The sequence below is a fragment of the Peromyscus eremicus genome, chromosome 6 (assembly GCF_949786415.1).
Source record: "Peromyscus eremicus chromosome 6, PerEre_H2_v1, whole genome shotgun sequence".
Classification (NCBI taxonomy): domain Eukaryota; kingdom Metazoa; phylum Chordata; class Mammalia; order Rodentia; family Cricetidae; genus Peromyscus; species Peromyscus eremicus.
The window spans coordinates 39,565,667-39,593,443 of record NC_081421.1 but is presented as its reverse complement, the minus strand read 5'-3'; the positions used below and the strand labels follow the sequence as shown (position 1 = coordinate 39,593,443).

General features: G+C 40.2%; 1 protein-coding gene across 1 annotated transcript in view; it reads right to left on the bottom strand.

Annotated features, from left to right (window-relative positions):
• Positions 1 to 27,777, bottom strand: part of Mme (membrane metalloendopeptidase) — a 75,825-nt gene that overhangs the window by 47,350 nt on the left and 698 nt on the right. The window contains exons 2-3 of the mRNA XM_059265414.1: positions 23,548 to 23,717; positions 22,630 to 22,665 (exon numbers count right to left, since the gene is read on the bottom strand). Coding sequence (XP_059121397.1) covers positions 22,630 to 22,665; positions 23,548 to 23,707 — 196 coding nt within the window. The 5' untranslated portion in view covers positions 23,708 to 23,717. The remainder of the gene's footprint in view (positions 1 to 22,629; positions 22,666 to 23,547; positions 23,718 to 27,777) is intronic.

The following is a 27,777-nucleotide window of genomic DNA, read 5'->3' as shown; positions in this document are numbered from 1 at the left end:
GAAAGGAAGGAAGGAAGGAAGGAAGGAAGAAAACCTAAAAAATAGAGAAGAAAAGATCCAATGGCAGGAGAAAGTGAAATCAACACCCCCAATTAAGAAGATTGCCATATGAAGTGAAAACCCCTCAAAAATGGAGACTGAACACACTAACTAAAGACCTTCTAGAATTACACTCTGCACATTTTTTCTTTTGAACTTTTCTGTTTGAAAAGTTGAAGGTAGATGTTGTAAAAGTCACTGACATTTGGGGACCAAGTCCATTCATTCTCTCTCCTGGGAAGTGAGTGGCTTATTCGAACACCCTAGGATAGCACAATCTACTGAAAAGTCATAAAGAAGCAATCAGCTTGCACAACGAACAGTGGGAGTAGACGGTAAATGTTACAGCCCATTTGGAATCCTACATACCCCATCAAACACTTTGAATAAAAATAATGGTGTTGGTTGAAATTCCGTGCTCATGAGTATAAAAATCAGTCCCTTGAGTGCATGTGAACTTCCCAAACCCCCCACAATGGGGAAATGGATTAATATTCCCTCTCAGGCCAGCTTTCCTTGCCAGATCCCAGCATCTGTACTAGTCCAGAGAAACAACATTCAGAGACAAGCAGAGGGCTGGGAATAGGCAATTGTGCTAGCTCCTTCCGGTGCCTCTTATAAGTCCCATTGACCAGAGAAGGCTCTGAGTGTCAGTGCTTCATATCACTTCAAAGAAAGTTCTGTTCTGATGAATATTTGGGGGCCATAGGCTAAGGCAGGTCACAGGCTAGCACTTTTAAGCTGAGTCTTTGATGAACCTTCCTTTAATCTCTTATCGTGGACTGATTCTCATCTTGCACCTTATCCTCTGGACCTCCACTGTGTTGACTTTTCTTTGAAGTCAGCAGTAGACGTGGGTAGAAGGACCATAGGAAACATGCATGACTGTCAAATTGGTTGTAACTGTCTTTCTGTTTTGTGCTGTCCTTTGAATTGCTGGACATCCACACACAGCCACACCCCTGCTCTTCAGATGTTTCTGACTTCTGAATAAATGACTGTGTTTTAAAGTCAAGCAAAATTATTTACTTCAATAAGTAAACATGAAAAGGCAAATGTATTGATATGGAATGTCATTTAGCAGGTAGGTGTAAAGTGGAGAAAAAAATGCTACAATGTTAAAAAGCTCTATGTAAAAGTCCAAAAATTCCAGAAGGGTAGATGTTGAGGTACTTAGTATAGTTATATCTATGGGGAGGGGGTATGGGTGTGTTTAATTTTGTAATATTTGCTTATCTTTATTTCCCAATTTGTATTAGATGAATATGTATTCATTACCCTTGCTATAAAGAAAAAGTTAATTTTTCAAATTTAGTCACATAAAGACAAGCGAAGTAATCTCCCATTAATAATGAGCTTATTTCTTATAGACGACAATTCTGAATGTTCTGGGCTGATAAATGGCGCACCATTTTTTCCCTAACTAATCTCCTCATAACATTCTCCCAACTTATTTGACTCTGGGAATTTAAAAACAAGCTCAGCTAGTATCTGGGGAAGTCATTAATTACTGTATTCATTACCGAGGGTGTATTGTGTGGGTATGACTTGGAAATGGAATACAAGCTAGGGAAACATTTTAGTCTTTAAGTCAGAGAGACTTGCTTTGAATTCCAAAGTTCTGTTGCTGCTTAGTTGCACGTGATTGAGTAATTTTTCACAAGACCAGCAGCTAGTAAATGTTAGGAGTATAACACTTGCTCCTTGGTGCATGTGTTTGCAGGCTTTCCCCATGTGGTGGCCCGGAAGGTTGGGCCATGTGACTAGTGGAGCCTCCCACGGGCTTCTCTCTTCTACTGCAACCCAACTGTGTTTTCTTCTGTCCTTGCTAGTCCTCCTCTTCACTTTTCCATACCACTCTCCAGTCACAGATTCCCTCCTCACAGGAGAAAGGCAGGGCAGACCATCAGGGACTGGAGCATCGGGATGGAGTAAGCATTTCTCGTAAGCAGCACTGGGACAAGCAGGAATGGAATGTGGGCCAATGGAACACACAGGAGCCGAGATCTGTCTGACCAATATTCAAAGTACACTGGATAAAGGAGCCCAAAAAATCTCAGCAAAAAGCTTGGGGAGCAGTAGTTTCCAACCCTGACAAAAAGACTTTGAAACAAACAAATGTGTAGGATCTATTTTTGATCAATTATATCAGTTTTGGGGGTGATTCAGAATATTTAAGGTTTCTTTACTGGTTCTACTATGCACCAGATTAAACAAGCAATAAACAGAGAAATGGGCCAGAAGACTGACTATCAGAAACTAAAGATGTCTTGTAATTCTCAACTCAGAGATGTTTCCTCTGCAAGTGCAAAACCACTCATACGGCAACAGTATTAAGTGGTAACTTCTGCTGAGTTCCTAGGAACCTCACCTGTGTGTCACGCCCATGGCCTCTCCTTCAGGCTTCACACTCTTACTCCACTGACTTCAGCCTCCACCCCTTCCTGCCCAGACTCTACCTATGATGCAGTTTTCCCTGGGTGTTCAGGATGTATGGCAAGAAAACTGCCTTTTTCCTGTCCTCCATCGTCTCTCCTTGTTCTGAGCCCCAAGCAGGGACATAGCTCAGTGGTCAAGCACTTGTCTAGAGAGTGCAAAGATCAGGGCTGTAACTCCAATATCACATAAAAGCCGGGGGCAATCATCGGTCTATCTTTGAATGCCCATAGGTCCATGTCACATGATCTCCTCTCTCCTATCTGTTCCCTTCTTTCCAACAATACTGATAGTGTGCTAATTAAAAATAGGATTTGGGGCACCACAAATAACAACTATTTTAATGTTTATATAAGAACGTTTCCCAGATGCCAGTTTTCTGGTCCTGTATCTACATGAACTTTAAAAGCAACCTCCGCATTTGTCACATGCTCCTGGGACAAGTGTCAGGGACACAAAGGAAGCCTGAAATCAGCTTGTCATAGCAGTAAAAGAACAAAGTACGCAACTGCAGTACTTCCTCATTGACTTCATTTTTAAACTTGATTCCTACTTAGCAGGTCATCGATGCTTCTCAAAAGAATGAGGAATAAATTCTTGGTCATTTCAAAGCAAATATGGGTGATTCTTGTTATTGATGGCCTTTCTGATGTATAAAGCCAATACGAATTTGTGTATAGTGAATCATAAGCCTTAGAGAAAATAGTCAGCTGAGCCTCTGGTAATCACTGACCCAAAGCTAAACTTGTGTGTTTCTGTTGAAGGACCTCACTGAGTATATACCATCGATCTCTGGCATGGCACTAACAACCTGCACAAATTACCCTTGGTCACAGCCTTCTTGTTTGGCTCAATGAGTGGAGGTGTGAATGGACATTCAAACACTCTTCTCTTTTCCACATGTCTAGGAATCTCTGCAAAAGAGCCCAGGCTGTTGGTTTTAGGATTAAAAGTAAATTTCAGTGCCAAGGCAAATTATCAAACACAGGATTAACAAACAGTGAGGCTATTTGGATTTTTTGAAACATCTATGAAAATCAACAAAATGGGCAAAACAAAAACAAATATTAGAATATACAATATTTATTTCTCAACTACTATTCCATTTAAAAAGCTTTCTGTCAGGGCTGGAGAGATGATTCAGCAGTTAAGAGAACTGACTGCTCTTCCAGAGGACCTGGGTTCAATTCCCAGCACCTACATGGCAGCTCACAGCTGTCTGTAACTCCAGTTCCAGTAAATTCAGTACCTTCACACAGACATACATGCAAGCAAACACCAATACACATAATATAAAAATAAATAAATAAAAAATTTTTGTGAATTAGATTAAATAGATCAGGTATCTGTTTATAACACATGCACCAAATAGACACCCTTCCCTAGTCTTTGGCAAAACTTCTCCATTGACCAGTCTTGTTCTGCACTGAAGAAGGGTGAAAGAAATTACACAGCAGCAAAAATGTGTTCAGCCTGTTCTTTCCAAATTGCTCTAAGCTTTCTGATGCTGGGCTCCAAACAACATTCTAACTTTAGTATCTTAAAATAACTGAATACTCTAAAAGTATCCAAACGAGGTCAGAGAAATGTTAGGGCAGCCAGTAGCAGATGCTTCCTGTAAAGACCTTAGGCCACTCATTTATGACTAGACCTTTGTTATAAATATGGGCTATATTAATAGACACTAAGCCTGATATTACTTATCAGGCAACTTCAGCGAATTAAAAAAACATCTCCTTTGACAACAATTCTGAAGGTAACTTCTTTCCTCCTTTTCTGCCCTCCGCCCTTAGCCCTCAACTAATGTGGAGGCATAGCTGTAACATTTAGAAAGAACAAGGAGAACACAGGGAAAAGCAAAGTGATCACCATTCAGAAGGCAGCAATATGCAAACTAGAATCTGGGGGACCATTCCTGAAAAGAAAATGACCCTAATGCTAATAAAAATCAAACAGCTTTTATTGCAAACATTCTGGATTCCTTCACAATCCACTCTTCATTTTTAATGAAGAAAATCCCTGCTCCAAATTGCTCTCCTGTTGTGTTAGCTGAAGAAAGATGGGGTGTGGTGGGACTGAATTAATCTGTACACTGGTTTATCACTTAATTCAAACACTCCTCTGAACCACCATTTATGCTCCAGCCCGAGCAATCTAACGCAAAGACTTACAGTTACTTAATTGGTCAGCACTGAGAAAAGTCATCACTGGGGCTAGAGATGGTGTGGATTTTTGTTGGTATAGTGCTTACCCAGCATGCCCAAAGCTCTGGTTCAATCCTCAGCACCAGTGTGCTGGCCCATGCCTGTAATCTCAGAACACACAGGCAAAGCATGAGGACCAGAAGTTCAAGTTCACACTTAGCTGCACAGCAAGTTCAAGGACAGCCTGGGATGCACAAGGCTCTGAGAAGGAAAGACCAACCATATCCACACAACTCTTCAAACTCCATAGACGATCTGTGGAAAGCCTTTGTACACAGTGGAATTACTCAGCACATCTGTGCTCTCAATAAGGAGATCTATTTTTGGTCTCCTAGCTTAAAGAGTAATTAGTTCATAACTGTATTTCACATACAGATGCTCCCCGACTTACAATAGGAGTACATCCTGATAAACTCATCAGACACGAAAAATACAATTAACAAACACATTTAATACACTCAGGCTACATGGCATCATAGCTGAGTAACCCTCAAACTTAAGAGTGTCAGAGCCACAATCACATGGCTAACTGGGAAGTTCACTATTGATGGCCAGCATTTTGGGAAAGTGTCATTCAGACTATCACTAACCTGAGAATAGACCAAAATTCAAAGTATAATTTCTAAAGAATGCTTATTCCTTTTACATCACCATAAAGGAAAGAGAAAAGACAAAGAAATCAAATGGTCACAAGTTAGAACTTGTCTGAAGACACTGGCTAATTCACCCCCAGTGCCTAGGCTACTTATTAGTCACCTTTTCATTGCTGTGACCAAAGTAGCTGACAGAAATGACTAAGGGGATAGGATTTGTTTTGACTCAGTTTTGAAAGGCTTAGGCTGGTATGGTGGAGAAAGCATGGCAGAGCAGCCCAGTTGGTATCATGGTGGAGCAGAATCCAAGAGAAGGGCATGCACACTCTGGCTTTCTTCTTTTTCCACCTTTATTGTGTCTGGGAACCTAGCCCATGTGATGGAGCAGTCCACATTCTAGGCAGGTCTTCTGATTCAGTTACTCCTCACTGGAAGTACCTTCCGACATATCCCCAGAGGTGTGCCTCAACCTCCCTGGTGATTCTAAACACAGTGAAGTTGAAAACAAAGACTAATGACGTCAGTGTGGATATGAACACATATACATGCTCACATGAACATACACACAGACACAAGCTTACTCACAGTCAACCTGGTTTTGATTCACTGTCAGACTTACTACAGAAGAGAAATTAGAGGGACTTCAAAGACATTTAAATGTAATCAGCCTAATAATAACGACGACAGAAGCCCACATTCACTAAGCATTTCATTTCATGCTAAGCACCTTTGTACACACTTTGAAGTTTGTTTTCATTTAAATTTTTATGGTAAATATATTTTGTTGTCATTTTGAGGTATAATCATTCTGGATAAATTAGTTGTAGGCCAGATCACACCACTGGTAAATGGGAAGGTGGATGAGACTCATCCAGGACCCACAGTCTGTATTCAGACAGCGGACATTACTCTAACTGAAAAGTGGTCCTGCACAGAAGGGTTATGTGGCCAAGGCCACTAAGATGAATTGAGATGGACTGTCGGTTTATGAAGCTAGTGTTTTCCGTATGCCACCATTCCACTGTTAAGTCCAGATAACACTAAAGAATCTCAACAGCCTTATCAAGGGAGGAAGAAAATCCAAACTATGTTGCCTAGCAAGCATTGTCTTCTTAGGCATTCAAGTGAGTTTAATTTCTCCTAATAAGCACACAGTTAGATGTAGTTTTTCACCTCACTTGGCCCTGGATTTCAGAATCTTCTATTTTAATGGTCCTACAATGGTAATCTGCAGTTGGTTGTCCCCAAATAAGTGAAATTCTTCAGGCTTATCTCATAGTCCATTTCAACAAATGGCTCACAGCCAAGAGAGGGTCAACAGTAATTTCCCTCTAGGGATTCCTGCAAAACTCACATCCAAAATATACACTGATAATAAAGTATAGCAGTGTAAAGGTGTAACAGTTAAAGCGCCATGAGTCTAAAAATAGGATTTTTTTTTTCTTTTTTCAGGTGTAATTTGCATTTTGAATGCTAAAAGACTGCTGGCAAAAAGCTATTAGGGATAATACTGTGATTTAAATAATATATCACTTAAAATAAGTTATCAAGTTTGCTGTTGCCTATAATGCTAATGAATAATATTGTTCCTTTTTAAAAACTAAAGCTGTGAAAGGTCATGCAAAGGCTGCACTGTTCCCTTGGTAACACTTGGGGTAGATCCCAAGCTCCTAGACCCACCCATGCTCCTCCTGTTTAAACAGGTAATTTTGAATCATGTGTTGGTCAAAGATGACCAACAGACTTCAATCATATGCAATTACTGAGAGGAGCTCAAAGCAGTCTGCCCTTGTGTAAGTTTTTGCTAGGGAGTGGCACAAAAAGAGGTCAAGCCAGGTCAGGATGCTTCTGGAATGCTGTCAAATGGTAAAACAGCTCTTCCCTAGTGAGCACTATTAAACTGAGTATCTATTAATAAGCCAAGAACTGGGGTGATATAAGACTGTTTAGTGCCACACATTCATATTTTTAGTAAAGTAAATAGTCCTTTTCTATTATGGAAGACCCAGAGGATTATGCTACATGATTTGCTTTTTCCAAAAGGTTTTGTCCTCAAGAATAATGGATAAACTCTGAAACTTTTCATTTTATTTCAGCAACATTTTTAAGTACCACCATTGACCCAATACTATTTGGCACTGAGTAAACCTTAGTGGGTACACAGATGCAATCTCCAAGCTCAGAGAACTGTAGACTTCCATCCTAAATAAGACTATTTCCTTTATATTGCATGTGAAGTGAACTCCTCCAATACACTGTCATCTAGCTATGAAGGGTTCTTTTGTAATTCTCTAACTTTACCCAGTGCTCAAGTGACATGAACATTCCTACTTCATATGTCACTTAAGGTTAGTTGCTTGCAATGTGCTCCCAGAAACTAGAGAGATATTTATGTATGTGAACAAGGAATGTGAACTGGCATTTTATGAGGGAGGCAGACAGGGACAGAGCTCTGTGGCTGATGAAAGCAGCCATGCTTAGCTACATAAGGGTATCCCAAACCAGAACTCAGGGGCTTAGTCAAAAGAGAACAGAAACAACTTTGAGAATTATAGGGCAGGGCAAATTAGTGCTGAAGAGGGAAAACTAGGCTGGTTGAGACTAGGTGAAGAGTCCAGACTCAGTAGCTCAGGACAGAAAAGCAGCAGAAACTCACTGGTCAGAACTGGGGGATGAGCCAGGAGTGAAATGCTCAAGGGGCCAGGCTGGAACTCAAAGATGGGAGCAGGGGTCAAAGGCAGATCAGCAGCCCAGGGCTGACTGGATGTGGAGGCACCACGTCACTGACCTTGGTCCCAGTGAGTGTCAGGCTGGGACGAGGCTGAGCCTGCCCTTAGGTCCCATATGGAATACTGCCACAATGTCAGCTTTCCAAATCTCCCCACTTCTTTTAGATGTCTTTGTGTTACTACCCTCACTGCTGTGTAGTATACAGGGTCTCACAATAGTTACTTTGAAAATGGATACGTTTATTAAGCTGACTTTCAAGATTTAGCGTGTGTCATTTCTTTTCAACACATTAGCAGAGCCTTGTTCCAGAATATTCTGTACACTGTTTCCCAAAATTCACAGCTGTGTTCATGACTATGTGTATATTACATTATTAGAGTCAATGAAATATGACTAAAATGAATTTCTCAGTGACATATATTGCTGGTATTTTGATTCTTGGATTTCAGTTAACAGAATTGTTAATTGCTCTATACATATGTTTTGGGAATAATGAGTTCATTTAGCTTCAGAATAACAAAGGTATCAAAAGCATCTAAATTTCATCTAAATAAATTCATTATACCAGAAAATTAAGTCAAAGAACTTAACAGGTCTTGAGGGAAATGTTTGTAAGTAATGACTTGATCATCAATCTGATTATAAGTTTTTGGCAATTTAAGAGTTCTGTAAGAATTCCTTTTGCTCTAGCCAGAGGGAAACTTTGGGAATCAGAGCTGTGCAATAGTCTATGGAGTGGAAATCTTGTCTGAGGAGTAAGACTCACTAGCTCCTTGGAAGGGGGACAAAGTGCTTAGTGCTTAGAGGTACCAAGGAGTGAGACACCCAAGTGGGGAGTTTGCTGGCAGTTGCACATGGGACCTTGGGAATTAAAGGCACCAAGGGATATAATCTTCTCTGACCAGCCCATGGCGCACATACTCTGCTGTAGGGCCAACACCACAAAGATCAACAGAGGCAGCAAAGCATTGCAAAGGTTCTTCTCTCAGTGGAAATCACACATCTAGCTAGCCAGGGAAGGAAAAGTAAGATGGCACAGAGATGGATTCTGGACCCCTAGCGTAGCCAGAAAGATTGCATGCCCTCCCAGACCAGGGAGAGCATGTGTATACCAGGTTCTGCAACCCTACCCTGGTGAGTGACACCTCTAAGGGAAAGGACATCAATCCTCTTCATCTTCTTTTTATCTGTTTTATTTTTGACTATTTTTATTTTTAATTAAAAATTTTTACTTCTATCTTACTTTTTCCTTCCCCATGTATGTGTATATGTGTGATATAAAATTTTAGTCTCTTTCTCCTTTTCTCTTTCTTTCACTCTCATGGTTCATTTATTTAGCACCTAATTTTGTAGACCAGCTTTGTCCCACACTGTTTTCTCTTCCTTTTTGCTTTCTCTTCTTGAGACAGGCTCTCCCATGGGGTACAGACGGGCTTGGGTTTGCGGTCTCTCTGCCTCAGCCTACTGAGTACAAGGATTGCTTTAGGTAGTCTAGTGTGTTTCTTCCTCCTTCTCTTCTTATTCTGCCTTCAGCTAGAGCTGCCCCACTTCTTCCTTTCTTTACCGTTCCCCTCCTTATTGACTTTTGTCTCTTCTATTTTTCTTTATTGCCCTAAAACCAATTGCTAGTCTCACTATGCTTTCTTAGTCTTTGAGGGCTGGCCCTTCAAAATGAGAGTCTTGGTATGGGCTGTGCTCACATTGTTCTTTTGTTCCCTCAAAAGTTTTGGAGTTAAATGGAATGATTGACTTCAGTTGACTATTACCGGGCTATCCATTACTTGTGGTTTCTCTGTGGTTAATATTCTATTCTCATGGGTTAGCAGAATTAACTTGTGAAGATGGCTATATTACCAAAAGAGTTACAAATTTACAGACTCAACGTAACCCCCATTAAAATTAATGGTATTCATCACAGAAACAGAAAAAAAAAACAAAAACCCAAAAACAAAATTCGAACAGCCAAAGCAATCCTGAACAAAAGGAACAATGCCACAGGTTTTATAGTGTCACCAAAACCTATCTTCATTGTAGTGCTAGCTGAGGGACAGACATACAGACTAATGGAACGGAACAGACCACCTGGAAACAAACCTGCAGAGCTGCAATCACCTGGTTGTTGACAAAGGTGCCAAAAATACACGCTGGGGAAAAAAGGCACTTCCACAAATAGTTCTAGGAACACTGGACATCCACACGTAAAAGAATGAGACCATCTACACACTGCGCAAGCTAGCTCACAGTGGGTCAAAGACCTTCATGGAAGATCGGCAATTCCGAAGCTGTTAGAGGAAAATACTATAGGATAAGGCACAGACAACGGCTTTCTAGAAAGAACTGCAGTAGCTCAAGAAATAATTCCAAGCAGTTACAAAGGGGATTGTGTGAAATCAAGAAAGTGTCTGTCAAACAAAGGAAATGAGTGAGTGGAGATACTTTACAGCATAGGGAAAGAACTTTCGCCAAGTACACATCTGACAGAGATTGATACCTTAAAATATAAAGAATTCAACCAAACAATAACAAAATGAAACACTCTAAAAAACAACAGACATACGAAAGAATCAGAGAGTTCTCACAAAGTAAAGCACCAATAGCCAATGAACATATAAAATGCTTATATCACTGGCATCCAGGAGATCCCACTCAAAATGACTTTGAGATTCCATCTCCTCCCCTCAGGGTGGCTATTATTTAGAAAATCAATGACAACAGATGCTGGTGAAGATGCACGGGAAAGAGAATTCTTAGCCATGCTGGCAAGGATGTAAATCAGCACAGACACAACGGCAATCATCATGGATGTTCCGCACAACACTAAAAACAGAAGTACCACCGACTACAGCTGTGCCAGCCCTGGAAATGCATCCTGGGGAATCTCAATTAGCACTCGGCATGGATGCCTGAACACCCACGTTTGCTTCAGCACCATTCACAGAGGCCGATACAGAATCAGACTCGGTTTCCAGCAACAGATGACTGGATAGAGAAACACAATGGGGTTTTATTCAGCCACAAAGAAGGAGGAACTGATGGTGTTTGCTAGGGGTTACCTGATAGTTCATTTCAGCTGGGCTTCCTGATCGTCTAGCCAGCAAAGTGACTCTCACCCCTTCATTACCATCACAGCTAAGATACTGTAATCAGGCTCCTGGGTTGAGGAATTGGGGGGTGGAGAGGCAACCTGACTTCTGATATGCGACAGCTGTTTGTTTTTTAAATTCTGAAGAATTATCATACGTCTGAGAAATGTATAAACAAATACTTGAATAACTTTCTGATTAATTTTGAGCTTTTATCTAGAGTATAGAAAGATAAATTTAAATGAATCGTTAATAATTCTATTGTCACAGAGTTCCATAACAATATGCCAGGTGGGAGGCCTGCCAGCATCCCCCCTGGACATGCTGTTTATGCTTGTGAGTGATATAATCACCTATGGCAGCACACGAACCAAACCCCTAATCTGTATGAACAGATCATGTGGCATGTCCTGTTTCTCATATCTTAATCAGCAATGCTCCTCTCTCTTCAGAAAGGGGGTTCCCACAAACCCACCACTAGATGGAAGAGGGATTTGGCTCGTGACAGAAAATACAATCAGAAAAGCATTTCTGAAGTCAGTTTCTCCAAGAAAGTGTGAGGGTATAAAGTCCTAAGCCTGCTCCCAGAAAGCTCTTTCCAGCTCTCTGGCGTAAGCAAAATGGCTTTCTTGGAGATCTCTCTCCTCTGCTTTCTTGGAGATCTCTCTCCTGTGCTCTCTCTGTGCAACAGTACTCAGCGTCAACAGACCAAACTAGCCTTCTATTATCACTGTGCCAAATCCACATCAGCACTCTCCACAGCACTTATTGAGGCTCCCGCCATTCAGTCACTCCAGCCTCACCTACTTTACCTGTCATCCCCCCCCCGGACTCCCGAGACAGGCATTTCTGCTTATTAAAGGCTTTGGCACCCTCCTCAAAGTCTGCTGCTCCACACCTGTCTTTGCAGATGGCGTCAGGGATGTGTGAACAACTGCTACGATTCAGCTAAGAATTTCTTGACTTTCTGAACATGCCTGAATATCACCTTTACTATACATTAGTGTGTTTTCACGGCACCTTGATGTGATTGTTGGCCTTTTCCAGGGTTCTACTCATTTTGCATTCACTACAGCTCACTCCTGGGAGTAGATTTGTCCTCTTCATGTACAAAACTGCGAAGTAGTGACTACTCGCTTTCTACTCCACGAGTTCTAACCATCATTGACTCAGAGGAAGAGCAGAGGAAGAGGAGGGCCCTCTGTCTAAGGGGACCGCTGGCTGCACTCCCCCATGGTCTTTTTCTTGCCTGTGGAGATCATCATTTCTCCATCTTCCACCAGAACCCCCGACCTTGCTCTCTCTGCTTTAGTAGTGTCCTACTCTGGCTTTCAGCTGTGTTCAGTCCCAATGGCCACTCTAACTTTGGCATCTGCTTTTTCACTTGCTTGGGTGACCTCTCATCTCGATGGCTGTCTTTCAACCTTTTTGATTACCCAATTCTCAGTCTCTTTTGAAAGAGCTCTTTTTTTCCTTCCCATTTCCGAATATGTGGCTTTATACAATACCATTTTGAGCTCTCTTCTCTATCTCCTTCCTGGGAATCTCAACCATATTTACATGGGCTAATGACTTTATATTCAGTCCCAGCTTCCTTGAACTCTACTGCACAAACCAATTACAAGTACCTCAAATTTAACTGGCCTCCAGGTGAATTCCTGCCTATAATCTGCCCCACCTATTCAGTAGCTCTTCCTTCGGTAACCTGGCTTGGTGGATGGCTTCCCCTGTCACCCAGTTTTCCAAGCCAAAAGCTTGCATGAAGTTTTCTTCACTTCTTTTTTACCACCTGTTCATCTGAGTACTGTATCTAGTGAATTCTACCAAACATTCCACAAACGTACTCAACTCGATGCACCTCGAATATTGTAACCTCATAACTAGGCAACCACAAGCCTCATCCAGATAAGTATGGGAGGCTTAGTTCCTGCCCTCAGCTGTTCTTCTTTTGTGACAAAATATACAGTGATCCCTCAGCAACTAAGATCAGGCACATGTATCCTATAAAACTTAGCATTCTCTGATTTCCTATCGCAGTAGACAAGAGTCTCAAATACGTTAACATGGACTACATGGTACAGCTGATGGTCATTCACCAGCCAATGCCAACATTCAACACTTCCCCACTTGTCCCCATATCACATCTTCATACACATCCTTTATAACTTAGCCCTACATGTATCTTATCAGTGTCTCAGTCTTGCCAAGTTCTCCCTCACACTCTTCTGTAAGATACCCCTCCAAATAGCCTTTGAGTTCATTGGTCATACCAAGTTCTCACTCATTGAAAACTTATCCCCTCCTCTGGGAAATCTTTGCCTTCATCTTATTGTGATGTGTCTTCTTTGAAAAACACAAATGTCTAGGCAATTCCTATGCACACTAATGTCTACGTATTAAGTTGCTTTCCCCCCTCATATAAAGAGCACTAAACTGGAAAGACTGTGTGTGTGTGTGTGTGTGTGTGTGTGTGTGTGTGTGTGTGTGTGTGTATGTGTGTGTGTATCAGCATGTTTTAAAGGCTTTTCAAATTATTCCACAAAGCTGCCATAGTTGGAAATCATGATTGCTTTTTGCTTTTCAGACTTCTTTGCACAGACTGGCATCCTAGGAATTTGCTAAAATCACAACTGCAAATTCAGTATGACTGGGGTAGATCCTGGGAATGAGCATTTTTGAAAGTTCCCAGCTGATGGTGATGTACCTTGTCCAAGCACTTAACTCTGAAGAAAGGATATGGTCGTTTCCTCCCACCTCAGCCCTCTAGACTCTTACTTCTAGAATTTAATCAGAGGTGAGCAAGCACAGAATAGTATAGCGAGGTATTCTGATGAGGATGTGGGTTTTTTGTTGTTGTTGTTGTTGTTGTTGTTATTTTGTTTTTTTCTTTTACAAGAAGTGGATTTAAGTGCTCACTTCTGGTTGAGCTCATTTTTAACCTGGTCAAAAGCCTAAACTGTCACCCCCCTCTATGTAAGATAGAGTACAACAACTAAAGAAAATGACAAGAAAGGATAAAACATTTTTAATATTAGAATATCCAAAATCAGTCTCTCTTGTTTTGCTCTGTGGTTTTATGTGTGTTTGTTGTTGTGTATGTGTTTCGACTGTCACAACTTTTCTTTAAAAGTAGTTTTGTTTGATTTTCAATAAAAAATATTTAAATGCTGCATTTGTAATTTTTCTGAAATGAAATATTAAATGAAATACACCTTAGCTTATATTCATGGTTTATCTCCCTGAAAGACGAGCAGTATGGAATGGGCTGTCATTTGTCTTTGCTTTTTGGCTGTAAAATGAGGTCTTTTTAATTTCAGTTTTGTAGATAAGGAAAATGAAATGCAGCAAGCCTAAAATGACTTAATTAAGATCACATACAATAACACAGGATGTGGCCAAAACTTACATCCTAGCTCTTTGATGCTAGAAGTTTCTGAGTGGAAAAGGAAGGCAGGAAGCTTTCAAATGACTGGGCGTTAATTATTCATGACCCTGACGTCTCTTTTAAAACGAAATTTTCAACTTCTCCTGCACCTATCTCTTACTGGAATTGATCCTTCTCATTTGATTATTAATCGTTATTGTTCCTAAACTATGTATCAGCAAATAATCAAAGTGCGTGTTCCAGTTTGCTTTCCCTTGCTGTACTAAAATGCCATGACCAAAACTAACTTGGGGGAGAAAGGGCTTATTTGGCTTCCAGGTTACAGCCCATCATGGAGGGAAGCCAGGGCAGGAGCTCAAAGTAGGAACCTAGAGGCAAGAACTGAAGCAGATGCTATGAGGGAATGCTGTTTGCTGGCTTGTTTTCCTGGACATCCTCAGCTATCTTTAATCAACAGCCCAGACCCACCTGCCCACAGTGGGCTAGATCTTCCCACAGCAATCAGCCATCAAGAAAATACCCCACAGCCATGCCCACAGGCCAATCTGAGGGAGGAAGGCCCTCAATAAATGTAGAGAGCTGCGTACAGCCGCGCCTTAAAGATGGTGCTGGCTTCCGCCTTGCACCCTCCCAACGGTGAGTGCTCTCTGAGATAAACAACTCCTTATTTGGCTAAGGCTAGGATCTGGCTTGCTTCCCCGCACCTGGACCTATCTGCAGTACCCATGTGGCAGACTGGGGTAGGCTACCCAGAGGCTATTTAGGTTGACCCCAGGGTCAGAAGTTTGTCTCAAGGTTCCTGAATAAACTGCTTGGAGAAGAGCCTGGTGTTGCGTCTTCCTTGCTGGTCGAGGCGGATGCGACAAATTAAGATTCCTTCTTCCTATGAATATCTAGGTTTGTATCAAATTGACAGAAACCGTGACAGTAGCATTTCAGAGATATGTGAAATAAATTCCTATTTGCTTGATGAGAAAGAAAAGTTAGGATAGGAAAGGTACTAAAGATTCCAGTTAATACAAAGAAACTTATAATTACAGGTTAAAACACATCTGGCTGATTTCTATCAATCAAGCTGAAAATGGACCTTTTGCGTCATGTTTTTATCTTCAGAGGATGCTCTTTGGTAGCTGGATCACTGGTGGCTGCTCTATGTAGACCTACCTAGCAGTCTGGTGTGTGTCAGGTCACTGGAACAGACGGTCACACATCTCTGTAAGTCAAATCTCAGGAGATGGCACCCATGCTTCCAGTACCCAACCCTGAAATAATTTTAACTCTCTAGCTGAGTTTCCAGAGGCTTCTCATCAATACAATCCTAATGCAGCCAGACACTTAATGATGGACTCATTCCAAGGGACACATCTTCGGGTGATTTCTGAAGACACTGTGCAGCATATTCCCACAAACTAAGATGGGTGTGAGGTTACAAAGCAATGAAGTCCTATAGCATGTACATGTACTTATGTTGCATAGGTGCTCTATCATTGATCAAAGCACCACTATTCTGCACTCGGCTCTTTAAGCAGTGGGAGTCACTCCAGCTATACTTTCTAGTGAACCTTTTGTAGTGGAAACTTGGTAGTTAATCTTGGGAGCCAATTCTCACAATAAATCCTTCTTAAATATGCATTTCGCTCTCACATTTGGAAAAAAACATTTATTCTCTTTCTGGAGAATTCTTCTAGCAGGTATGGCAAAATTATATCTTAAAAAAGAGAGAATATGAGAGTCCAGATTTCAATGAGTCTAAGAACAGAATAAAAATACCAGCACCCCTCTCTTCTCCTTTGCTAAATGGTCTTAAAGAATGACAATTTCAGGACTTAAGGAGTTGGGCAGCTTTCTTCTTATGATTCTTTTTAATGCTTTGTTTTCAACTTCTCTCAAATAATATATATTCATTCCATTACCTTGAGCTGCACATCAGACAAAATGGTTGATAAAGAGCACCAGACTACCTTTTGCTATGCAAGACAAAGTAGGACCCTTCCTTCCACAGCATATGGATCTTTCCATGTCTCCCACTCTTTCTCTGCAATTGTAAAACCAGGACTCTCATAATATTATTGACTACAGTTTACATTCAGCATCTTTACAAATATGTATTTTTTCAGCTTTAAAACCGACATTTGAAGTCTAAAGAAGCCTACTGGGCACCATTACCCCTCACACACCAAATGATTAATTTAACTCACCTATATTTTCCAACCCTTGATCACATATAAAAAATTATGGAACACTAGTGTTTAACTTTTTCACAGAAGCTAAGAAGTGTGTGTATGTGTGTGTGTATATGTGGGGTTTTTTTGTGTGTGTATGAGAGAGAAAGAGAGAGAGAGAGAGAGAGACAGAGACAGAGACAGAGACTGGGGGAGGGGGTTAAGTTATTCCCTTTCTTGGAAAGGAGTTAATTGATGTGTGGTGCTTTTGTGTTCCCCAAAATATTGCACATGCTAACAAACTTATCTGGGGTCAGAGACAGAACTGCCACAATATTAAACATAGAGGATAGGCAGTGGTAGCACACGCCTTTCATCCTAGCATTTCAGAAGCAGAAATCCCTCTGGATCTCTGTGAGTTCAAGGCCACATTGGAAACAGCCAGGCATGGTGACACACACCTTTAATCCCAAGAAGTGAGCCTTTAATCCCAGGGAGTGATGGTAGAAGGCAGAAAGATATATAAGGCGTGAAGACCAGAAAGTAGAAGCATTTGGCTGGTTAAGCCTTCAGGCTTACGAACAGCAGTTCAGCTGAGATTCATTCTGGATGAGGACTCAGAGACATCCAGTCTGAGGAAACAGGACCAGCTGAGAAATTGGCAAGGTGAGGTAGCTGTAGCTTGTTCTGCTTCTCTGATCTTCTAGCATTCACCCCAATAACTGGCCTTGGGTTTGATTTTACTAATAAGACCATTTAAGATTCATGCTACATTGATGGATGCTAGTTTTGACTGGAGATATTTTAAGGAAGCATAACTACAAAACTGCCTTCAGTACTGTATCAAGGAAATCCCTGGAAGTAAGTTTCTGCACGCTACATTGAAACCAGCAAAGGCTTGCTTTGGTGGGTGTTTTTCTCCAAGATACCTTACTTCTGCGCTCTTACTGCCTGCAGGACTTTTTCAAATTCATAATAAAACAGCTTCATTGTCTGCCCTAAAAGATGGTACAGGGCTTGCAAATCTTCAGGGTCAGCCTGCAGTCCTTCCTGTATTGATGCACTCCTTCCAATTCTCTACATGGAGTCTTCATTGTGTTAACGGACAGATGACAGAGACTAAGGTCTTCAGGGAACAGAGATGCCCTGTTGCTGCCAGAAAGCCAGTTGGTGCTAAGAAACTTCATCTGGGGCATCGCCACCATCTGGCATTTATAGAAATGCCCACACACTGGAAGATTCATTTTGCTTCAGGGTTATAGGTCAAGCCATACAAAAATGATAAATAAATCAGAATGTGAATTCATTATCTCACTGTGTTAAATATTTCAAGTAGACAGAATATCCCCTTTCCTAGTGTTGGTAATTAAATACTCATCAAAATTTGCTTGGTAAGTACAGAAATAAAGCAAAAGAAAGTTCTAGATTATAGTCTATCTTTCCTTGTGTTTCATCTGGGTCTTCATGCTCCCCAGGCTTTTTGTTCCTGGTTCCTTAGCAACTGAGCAGTGTACAATAGAACAGTTCTCTCTTCTGAACTCCACTGCTCAGATGTCTTAACCTGGATTCTCTAGAACCTGTATAGTTTAGGATCATACTGCCAACAATTGTCTCTTTGGATATTCCCTGTTTGTTCATGATATGGCCTTTGCATTTGTCCTCCAGAGTTGCATTACTGAAATTTAATCCCCTTAAATTGATTTTGGCATCTAGAAGTGAGACCTTTATAAGCTAGGGGTTGGGATTTGATCTGGCCAAGAGGATGAAGCCTCCATGATGGCTTTATAAGAAAAGGAAAGATGCCAGAGTACACATGTATGTGCCCCCTTTATCCCCTCAGATGCCTTAGTACTTTGCATGCATGAAGGTGATCAGCAGATGCTCCTTGAGCAGCAAGAACTGTGAGACGGATAAACTTCTGTTCTTTATAAACTTACTCAACCTCAGATATTTCATTATAGTGATGCAAAACAGGCTAATCCAGACAATCGTATTAGAGAAGAAACATCTATGTCTCTTAAACTGTTATACAAGCATAGTTTTACACTCCTGATCTCCTTGGAAACAACATAGAGAAGGGTTATGCTGCCTCGGTTGAAGTCCTAGCCCAAGTCTGTTCACCTATACGAAGGAGATATAATAGTACACACCTCAGATGTATTATCTTAGAGCTCTAGACATCAGAAGTCTACAAAGGACCAGAGGAGTTAAATTTGTTCTGCATGCTCCCGGGACAACCCTTCACTCTGCTTTCCAGCTTCCAGTAGCACATCCTGTGGCTGTGACACTGAGGTCTCTGCTTCTGCTGCTTCCATGGTGGTTCTGATGCTCCCTCTGTCTTATAGGGACTCTTGCAACTACACAACAGCAACCACATCATACTGTGTCATCTTTCCATTTCAAACCCCACCACCCAACTCTTCTTAAAAGCTCTGTTAGCATATAAAGTGATGTAGAAGGAATCAGGTGTGGGCATCTTTGGAGGGACATTATTTTGCCCCACAAGATGAAAAAAAAAACTGGTGACTTCAGGTTGTTTAAAGCAGTGCTACACCATCAAAGTGACTCTGCCTTTAAAGGCCATTTGACAACATATGAAGACGTTTTTTCGGTTGTTGCAATGGGATGGTGGAACTTGCTGCTCAGCATCTAGTGACTGGGGTTGCTGCTAAGTATTTTATAATGCCAGCATCCTCTGTGAAGAGTTATCCATCCAAAAACGTCAGCAATGATGAGGTTGAGAAACTTTGATTTAAAGCATATGATTTGGAGGAATCTCTTGAGTTTGGAAGGTTACAATACAAAAAAAAAAAAAAGTCAGTTTCAGAATTTAGAATTACATAAGCAGTCTAATGAACCACACACAAGCTCTGTTCCTCTAAGTTTTTGACACTGTTAAATGTCTAATAAATGATAAATGACATACTTTTATACTAAAATGTCCAGCCTTGCCTTAACTTGTTACTTGTTAAGAAGTGTTTGTTTTCTTGAGGTCTGGCCAACCCCATGAAATCAGATATAAGCAAGACAAAGGATGCATTGTAAACATTACTTTATATGTATTATAAAATCACAGATGCTCAAACTCAAAATATATAAGACCCATAGACGCCAGTTACCAATTTTCGCCTCAGTGTGGCTTCCCTTCTGATTCTTGACGTACATTTGCCAGGAAGTTCCTGTGTACTGGCATGAAGTTGGAATCCACTTTCAATTAAAGTAAGCATCATACCTACTTCTCCAATTCTCAAGAATGTCTGTGCTCAGGTTTGAACTTTCCCGGTCATTCAAAGTGACTGCAGAATTGTTACTAGGAGTCTTTACTTGTTTCAACGTATTTCTTCCCGTCTTCCTTCTCTCCACCTACTCGGCTCTCCTCATCCTTCTGTACTACTTTCTCCAGTCTAAGGTTTTCTGTATTTGAAACAACTTGTCTTTTCAGTGACAAGAATGATTTCTAAGCCAATATGGACTGTCTCTCCTCTGTGTGTGTGTGCGTGTGCATGTGTCTGTCTGTCTGTCTGTGCATGTATAAGAGCATAGGAGAGAAGAGTGCAAATATGCGCGTCTGTGAGGTGAGGATCATGCCATCTTCATCTTACTATTTTTTTTTTTCAGGAAAAAATAGTAGCTTGGAATCTGAAAGTATCCTTAGAGCTTGTGGACCAACCTAGCAAAGTGATGGGAAATCCAGCTGTGCCATAGAGGCTGTCTGCTGCACACATGTCTATACCAAGGTAATGCTCTTGGGACACTTTATATTTACCATGATTTTTAGGTTATAATGAAAGAGTAAAAGTTAAATACATTTTGGCAAATTGGTACTTGCCAAACATTATTTAAAAGCCATATTCCTAAATATCAAGTCACATGTAAGATTTCAGACACCAAATGTCACTCCATGTGGTGGGTACTACTACAGGAATCTGCCAGATCCCTGGGGTGACATCATCTATACAAGCTTATAAACATCTGCCTATGTAGTCAAAGAATCCCAGATAATCCAATTTCTTCAAAAGCAAAACACATGAAAAAGAGTGATAGGAGAGAACAGAAAACCTAGAGATTAAGAGTTTTAAAGGACATGTGAAGTGTGCTAAGGACAGAGGAACTAACCATTACAGGTCAGGGTGTAATTATAAGTTTCTCAAAACAGGAGCAAATGCCAGGACAACTTGACAGAGAACGAGAGAGAGAGAGAGAGAGAGAGAGAGAGAGAGAGAGAGAGAGAGAGAGAGAGAGAGGAGTAAGGGGACCCGGAAAGAGAAAATGGTAACTTCAGCAACCTCAGCTCATATTAACTTTACTGCAGTGACCCTAGATATCTCTTAACCAGTGTGTCTATATAGTCATTTCCCTGGGGAATAAAAACATCTTTTTGTTTCTAATTAAAATCACTAGCCAGGAAAGTACACACTGTTAAGTTGAAGAGCAAATGGCTACAATCCAATCTATAACCAGGTCTTTCTTAAACTCCCTGCGTCAAAAGCATCATGATGGAGGGTGCATGACTATCACAATGGAGACCCAGAGCAAAATACCTATTTAAAAAGCCACGCAGATAGCCAAAGGGCACACACTCAGCACATTAGAGCACAGCCTGGAATCCCAAGGTAATTTCCCATCATTATCTTCAAGGTTTAAAGAATAACAGAAAATCAGATAGGAAAAAAATCATCTGTCAAAGGTTAAAGAGCATATTCCAGGTTGCTGTACTCTACCTCCTTGTAGAAGGGTCAAGAATCTTCCTTGTTTTCTCACAACACAATAATTGCTGTGACATCAATGGCTGCACATGTTTCTGCTCTTTCTCTTTTATTTTCCTTCTACTCTAATTATTAATGTCTTCTTAAATCCAGCCTCTATTATCCTTCTTTTCTTCTTTTGGGAACTCAAATAGTTGCAAGGTTTCTACTGTTACCTATAAACTGAGAGGTTCCAAACTCCTGCTTCCTAGGCCCCCTCTCTGCCCCCTCACCTGGAGGCTATGCCAGGCTTACAACGCACACCTCAGAATTCATCTCCTTGCTTCTGTACTTCAGTGACAGTGGGCAGCATCCTCCTCAAAAAATTCAAAGTCCTTTTGGATTTTACAGCTTGATATCACGTTAATGCATTCATAACCCTCATTTCATTAAACAACTCATTGGCCTCACCCAGTTGACCCTCACTGTTGTCTCAGGACCACTGGGTTCCACAACAGGTCAAAGTTCTGCAGTTCATGCCTGTCTTATTGGGGCATCTTCTACTTGCTCTCCCCTCTCACATGATCGCTTTTCGCTCAATCCATTCAGAATCATCCCTCAACTGTTGCCCAACCACTTCACTGTTCAAGGAAGTTCTTATTTCTCCTTTACCACCACTAAACAGTACCCATGGATTTTCAAAGCTGTGTATAAAGTGCTCCTGTCTATCACATTGCATTTTTACTGCTTTTTAAGAACATGATTTTTCCTTTCTTTCCATTTTTAAGGTGTTAATCTCATATGATTTATTCTTTTTTTCTTTCTTCTTGCTCATGTTTCCCTCTTCTATACTTTTTTTTCCCCAAACCCAACTCACTCCAAGGTCCTTCTTCTCACATCTTTACTTCTCTCTCTCTCTCTCTCTCTCTCTCTCTCTCTCTCTCTCTCTCTCTCTCTCTCTCACACACACACACACACACACACACACACACACATGAATGACATGTCATTCTTTCGTTTTCACACCCTGCTAATGATTTATACTTACTCAAAGCACACCATTAATGTGTTCATTGTCTTTCTTTAACTACCTAGTACACCCCATAAAAACATATAATTTGGTATCATCTTAGAGTAATGATGGTTTTTCTCAAAGTATTTCAGTTGACTAATTAACTACTAAATACATTTGGACTTTGTTAAGTTTAATGAGCATGCACATGAGCAGAGCAAAAGTATACATCTCCATAACATTTGGTTTTAAATGTTATATATTAACTGTAAACTAGTAAATGAAAAGACAATTTGTTACCTGACTTTATGCAGTCTGATGATTTGCAAATACCATCTAGAAAAAGGAGAGTAGATATATAAACATTGGTAATAAAATATTCCAGTTTATGTTTACCTTTTGTTATTAAAAAAATTCTGCCAATTAAATAGATGGACCATTAAGTATTATATACTATTTTTACTAGTTAAAAACTAATGGAAGAATAAAAGGAAAATGCTAAATTTAAGGATGATTACAAAGAAAGAGTGTGCTATTATACCACATTCACCAACTGAACTCTGGGAATACTAAATTAAAATAGCTGAATGCTTCATTCATCATTCTGTAATCATGTTTTTTCCATTAAAGAGCCAATCATTACTAATCCCTATTGTGAAAAACTTCCAAGACTCAAATTAGACTTCATAGACTCCTGTGAAGCCTTTTGGAATTTCAATGACACAACAGAAATTGATTAATGGCTATTACTGAAGTTTGACATAAAATTGTATATATCTTTTTTTTTTTTTGATTTTTTTTTTTTTTTTTTTTTGGTTTTTCGAGACAGGGTTTCTCTGTGTAGCTTTGCGCCTCTCCTGGAACTCACTTGGTAGTCCAGGCTGGCCTTGAACTCACAGAGATCCGCCTGGCTCTGCCTCCCGAGTGCTGGGATTAAAGGCGTGCGCCACCACCGCCCGGCAAAATTGTATATATCTTAATTAAATAAAATTATTCAGGTCTCAAACACACGAAAATACTAGATGTGCTTGGCAATTAATAACTTAGCTCAAGCATAAGGACACTGTACTTTACTCTAAGTTCATTGACATCCGAGTGCTATATCTTCTATGTGAATCTGTGCATCACCCAAGTGTATCTAGGTAAACGGTGAAAGCGTATGAGGAAGGCTTCCTTCCCTTTTACATTGGTTTCTGTGGAGCTGGGGGAGACACTCACCATCATAGGTTGCATAGAGAGCGATCATTGTCACCGCTATGATAGTCAGGAGCAAGACAAGGACGGAGAGGCTGATCTCCAGAGGAGTCCATCGCTGTTTCTTCTTTGGCTTTGGAGTATTGATATCAGTTATATCCATCTGACTTTCTGATCTTCCCATCACCTAAAATCTGTAAAATATACATATAGATACAAAAGCGCCATAAGCGGATACAAAGAAAAAGCATATGTATGTATATGTGTGTGTGTGTATGTGTGTGTGTGTATGTGTATGTGTATAGTTAATGTGGCTAAATAAAAGTAAAAGGTTAACTTATTTTAGATTAGAAAAAAAATCTGTTTTCTGAAAGTCATATTAAAGCTGAAAACAAAGAAATATAAAGAATATACATACATATGAATCTGGTCCCAAACCCAACCAATTTTTTATATTCTTTTCTTTTTACACACACACACACACACACACACACACACACACACACACACATACACACACACAGGCACCTACATATGCCTTTAAAAAAAAAAGAATGTACATATGTATCTATTACTGAAGATCCAAGAAAGAGAGTTGATTAAATACTTACATTACTTCTGAGGTTTGTGAGCAAATAATTGCTGTATCATAATTAAGAAAGCTTTAAAGTCATCCTTGTGAACTTTAGCCTGTCAAAGGTTAACTCCGTATCTTGCTCCAATGGTTTCTTTTGTAAGTTAAAAAAAAAAACCAAACAAACCAATGACTAATACCTTGAGGTTTTGACTAAGCAGTAATATAAAAGTGCAAATACAGCTAAAATCAAAAGGAATAAGCACTCGGAGTAGTTTATTTTACTTTGAAAACAACTTGTATTTTTAAAGTTCAAAATATCTTTCCCTGCAGATAAGGGTGCCTATTAACTGGCTAGATGGAATTCTGAAAATAGTCACTCAATGGATAAAAAAGTGGCTTACATTTCAGGAAGAAAGATAATTATCCTATCAGTATTTTTTTTTTTTTTTGTACAATTGAAAAAGAGAAAACAAACATGATTAAATGAATTCTCCTTTGTAGGTCAGGGTATCACTTGTTAAATATATAGTTAACTTGTAATTAAGTTAAAAATATCAGCACTTCTAACTATAGGTGGGGTTTCTGGAGTTTTTTCCAGGTGTTAGGTACAATTCTTAGTGTCTTACTCATTTCCTTTGTTAATCCCCACAGAGTGGATGTTAGTACTCCAGGTCTCCAACTCCAGGAAGCTAGGATACAGAGAAGTCAGATAACTCGCTCAAGCTGACACAGCTAATCAATGTTCTACATCAACATCTGGCCACTGCTTCAAATGTAATAGTGCCATTTAAAGTAGAAGCTGCTTTAGACATTGTTACAGATGTTTATGGTGAAAAACTAAGGGTATGTAAGGCCAAGTGTTAGATTCCCTGGTTTCTTTAGAGACTTGGTGGTTCTTTAAAAAAAAAAAAAAAATCAAAAACAAAAAACACTGAGCAAAGCTTTCAATGGAGTCAACCTTCCTGTGTGACTTCAGGAAAGAATGCTTTAAACAACAGGCTAGCTGTTCTTGGCTCAGTACAAACTAACCATAGAATGTGGCTCTTAGAGGAAATAATTGCTCAGAGACCTTCTGATCAGTAAAGACTTTATGTGAATAGATACAAATCCTCAGGCGTGCATTTTCTAGAAACTGAGGCACTCAAAGTAGAGTGACACAGGGAGCAAGTGACTCTAAATCTGTGGTGTCACTGAGGAGACTCAGCAGACAAGTAGGGAGGGATGTGTTCTCTTGAGTGACTTATCAATAATAAACCACACATGGACATTAAGAGACTGGATACAAAGTCTTGAGCAGTTTGTCCTCCTGGTTACATGGCGTTATAAGCAAGGACTATGAAATAAAAATACTTTACTGGACAATGAAAACCTTGTCTGTTCAATAAAAGTGGAATGTAATGTACCTGAGTGTTGAAATGTCTTATTTAATGGTTATGTAACTCATGTTAGCTTAGCCTCGAGGCTCCTGGAGTGATGATATAGAATTGCATTGATTGTATCACTATTTTAATGGTAGTGGTGGCTGGGCAAAGAAAAGACAGGTACAAATTTAATACTTTGACTCTGAACAGAGAAGTAAACATGAAGAGCTGTTTCCCCTGAACCCCTAGAACGTTTGAATACTAATCACATCTGTTTGTGGATTTCTCTTAAACATGTCTCCACTGTCCTTAAATGTTCTGTCAGCAAAAAAAGCTGCTTTTTAAATTTTTCTTGCTGTCTTTTTTGTTGTTGCTGTTGTTTATTTTTGTTTTTGTTCTTTCTAGAAGCCTCAATCATCACCAGTGAGTTATTAAAGTCCAGCTCAGAGCCTGGCAAGCACTTGGTTACAGTCAAAGTGCTCTCTGGCACCACCAAGCTTCCTGGTGAGGGAAAGCCAGGAGGCGGGCATTTCTTTCTCAGTTCTGGGTTACTGCTCCCTGGCCCCCCTTTTACCCTAGACCAGGGTAGAAAGGTAGCTGGGTTCTGAAGAGCTAGGCACCTAAGGCTGCAGGAATATTTGCAGGGAAATTAATAGTGTAATGTACACAAGCTATTTAGTCCTTTTACTTGCATCAAGGGAAAACTATCTTTGAATTAAACTTTGATCAACCAGAGAGGTTGATGTAAATATTTTGCAAATTCTTCAGAGAAGTCCCGTTTTTGTCTCTTAGTAGTGCTTTTCAACATTGGTCAAAAGCAAAAATGCCTCAACTTTAACCTTCTAATTAACTTTGTCATCCATTTCCAGTTAATTCTCGATGACTTACTATCTTTTTTAAGGAAAACGTGGGCCAGAATACCTCAAGGTGGAATGCATCACAAATCTTCAGTTACCTAAAGATCCAATCTAACCACACCCAAACACCTTTAAAAGATAGGGAGACAGGGAGACAGGCAGACCAGAACACAAACACAGTGCAAAGTCAATGCTTGCAGTAGAATATGCAAAAGCATGCCTAGGTTCTTAAAATATTTCACCTGAACTGCAATTACATTAAAGCCCTTAAATTAAAAAGCAAATACCAGCACAGACAAAAAGAGAACAGAGAATCCGGAGTTTAGACTCAACAGAAACCCCACAAATTTCAGCGTGGCAACATCGGCAAAAGAATACAATATTATTTTTGCTCGAGTATGAGATGCATTTCAAAGCATCAACAAACCATCAAATCATGAAACATAAATGACCGGTTAAAGAGAAAGGTGGAGCGAAGTAATTTTCATCCTCAGGGCATATTATGATACCATTACAATACTTATGTTTGTAAGTCCCTGTGATGGTGCGTTAGAATTACAGTTTGCATTAATGGAAACTGAGGCAGAGTAAGAAGAAGCCGGTTTCATGTTTAGATTGTGTCTGTGGAAGCTGAAGACCAAAGAAGTATTCAGAAGAAAGTGTGCTTCCCAGGACATTAACTAGGAGGTGTTTCCCTGGCCTGAAGTGAGTTATGAAAAGTCCCATCCACAATGCTCTCCTGTACAGTGTAGCCCTACAACCGAAGACACACAACATCGAGTCCAAAATAGAGCCACACATTTTTGAGAGCTTGAACAAAAGAGAAAGAAAGAAAGAAAGAAAGAAAGAAAGAAAGAAAGAAAGAAAGAAAGAAAGAGAAAGAAAAACAAAACAAAACCCCAAGAGAGTGCAACTACATTCCCTCATGGCCAGTCTGCAGCCGATAGCAGCTTCACAACACTGACACCGCAAGTCAGTTACTAGTTTTCAGTTTAATAAAATCCATGTGAACCGCTTATGGACAAGGAATAGACTTGACCGAGAGGCTCAGAGGAATACCCGGTTAGAGTTACTCTTATTTTTAAAGACTATAAATAGCTCGGGATAGGTTAAGTAAGAAGGGGTCTTTAAAAACTTCCATCTACAAAAGAACACCCCCCACCCCGCGCCAGTCAACCCTCTGGGAGATTTAAGCATGAATTATATAATAGGAAGCCAAGGTTCAAAGCGTGATGAAGAGATGGGATCGTGAACAGACATTTAGGTTAAGAAAACTGAAAACTAGAAAAGTGAGTTAATTGAGGAGAGAATCCGATAGAAACTAAAATGAAAACAAACCTTGCTTTTAAAAAAAATCAGTGTCTGTACAGCGGAATGGCCAATTCCCAGCCCCCAAATCAACCCCGGTGCAATTTGGTAGCGCGGCTCTCGGTCCCCAAACATAACTCCCAGGCGGAGG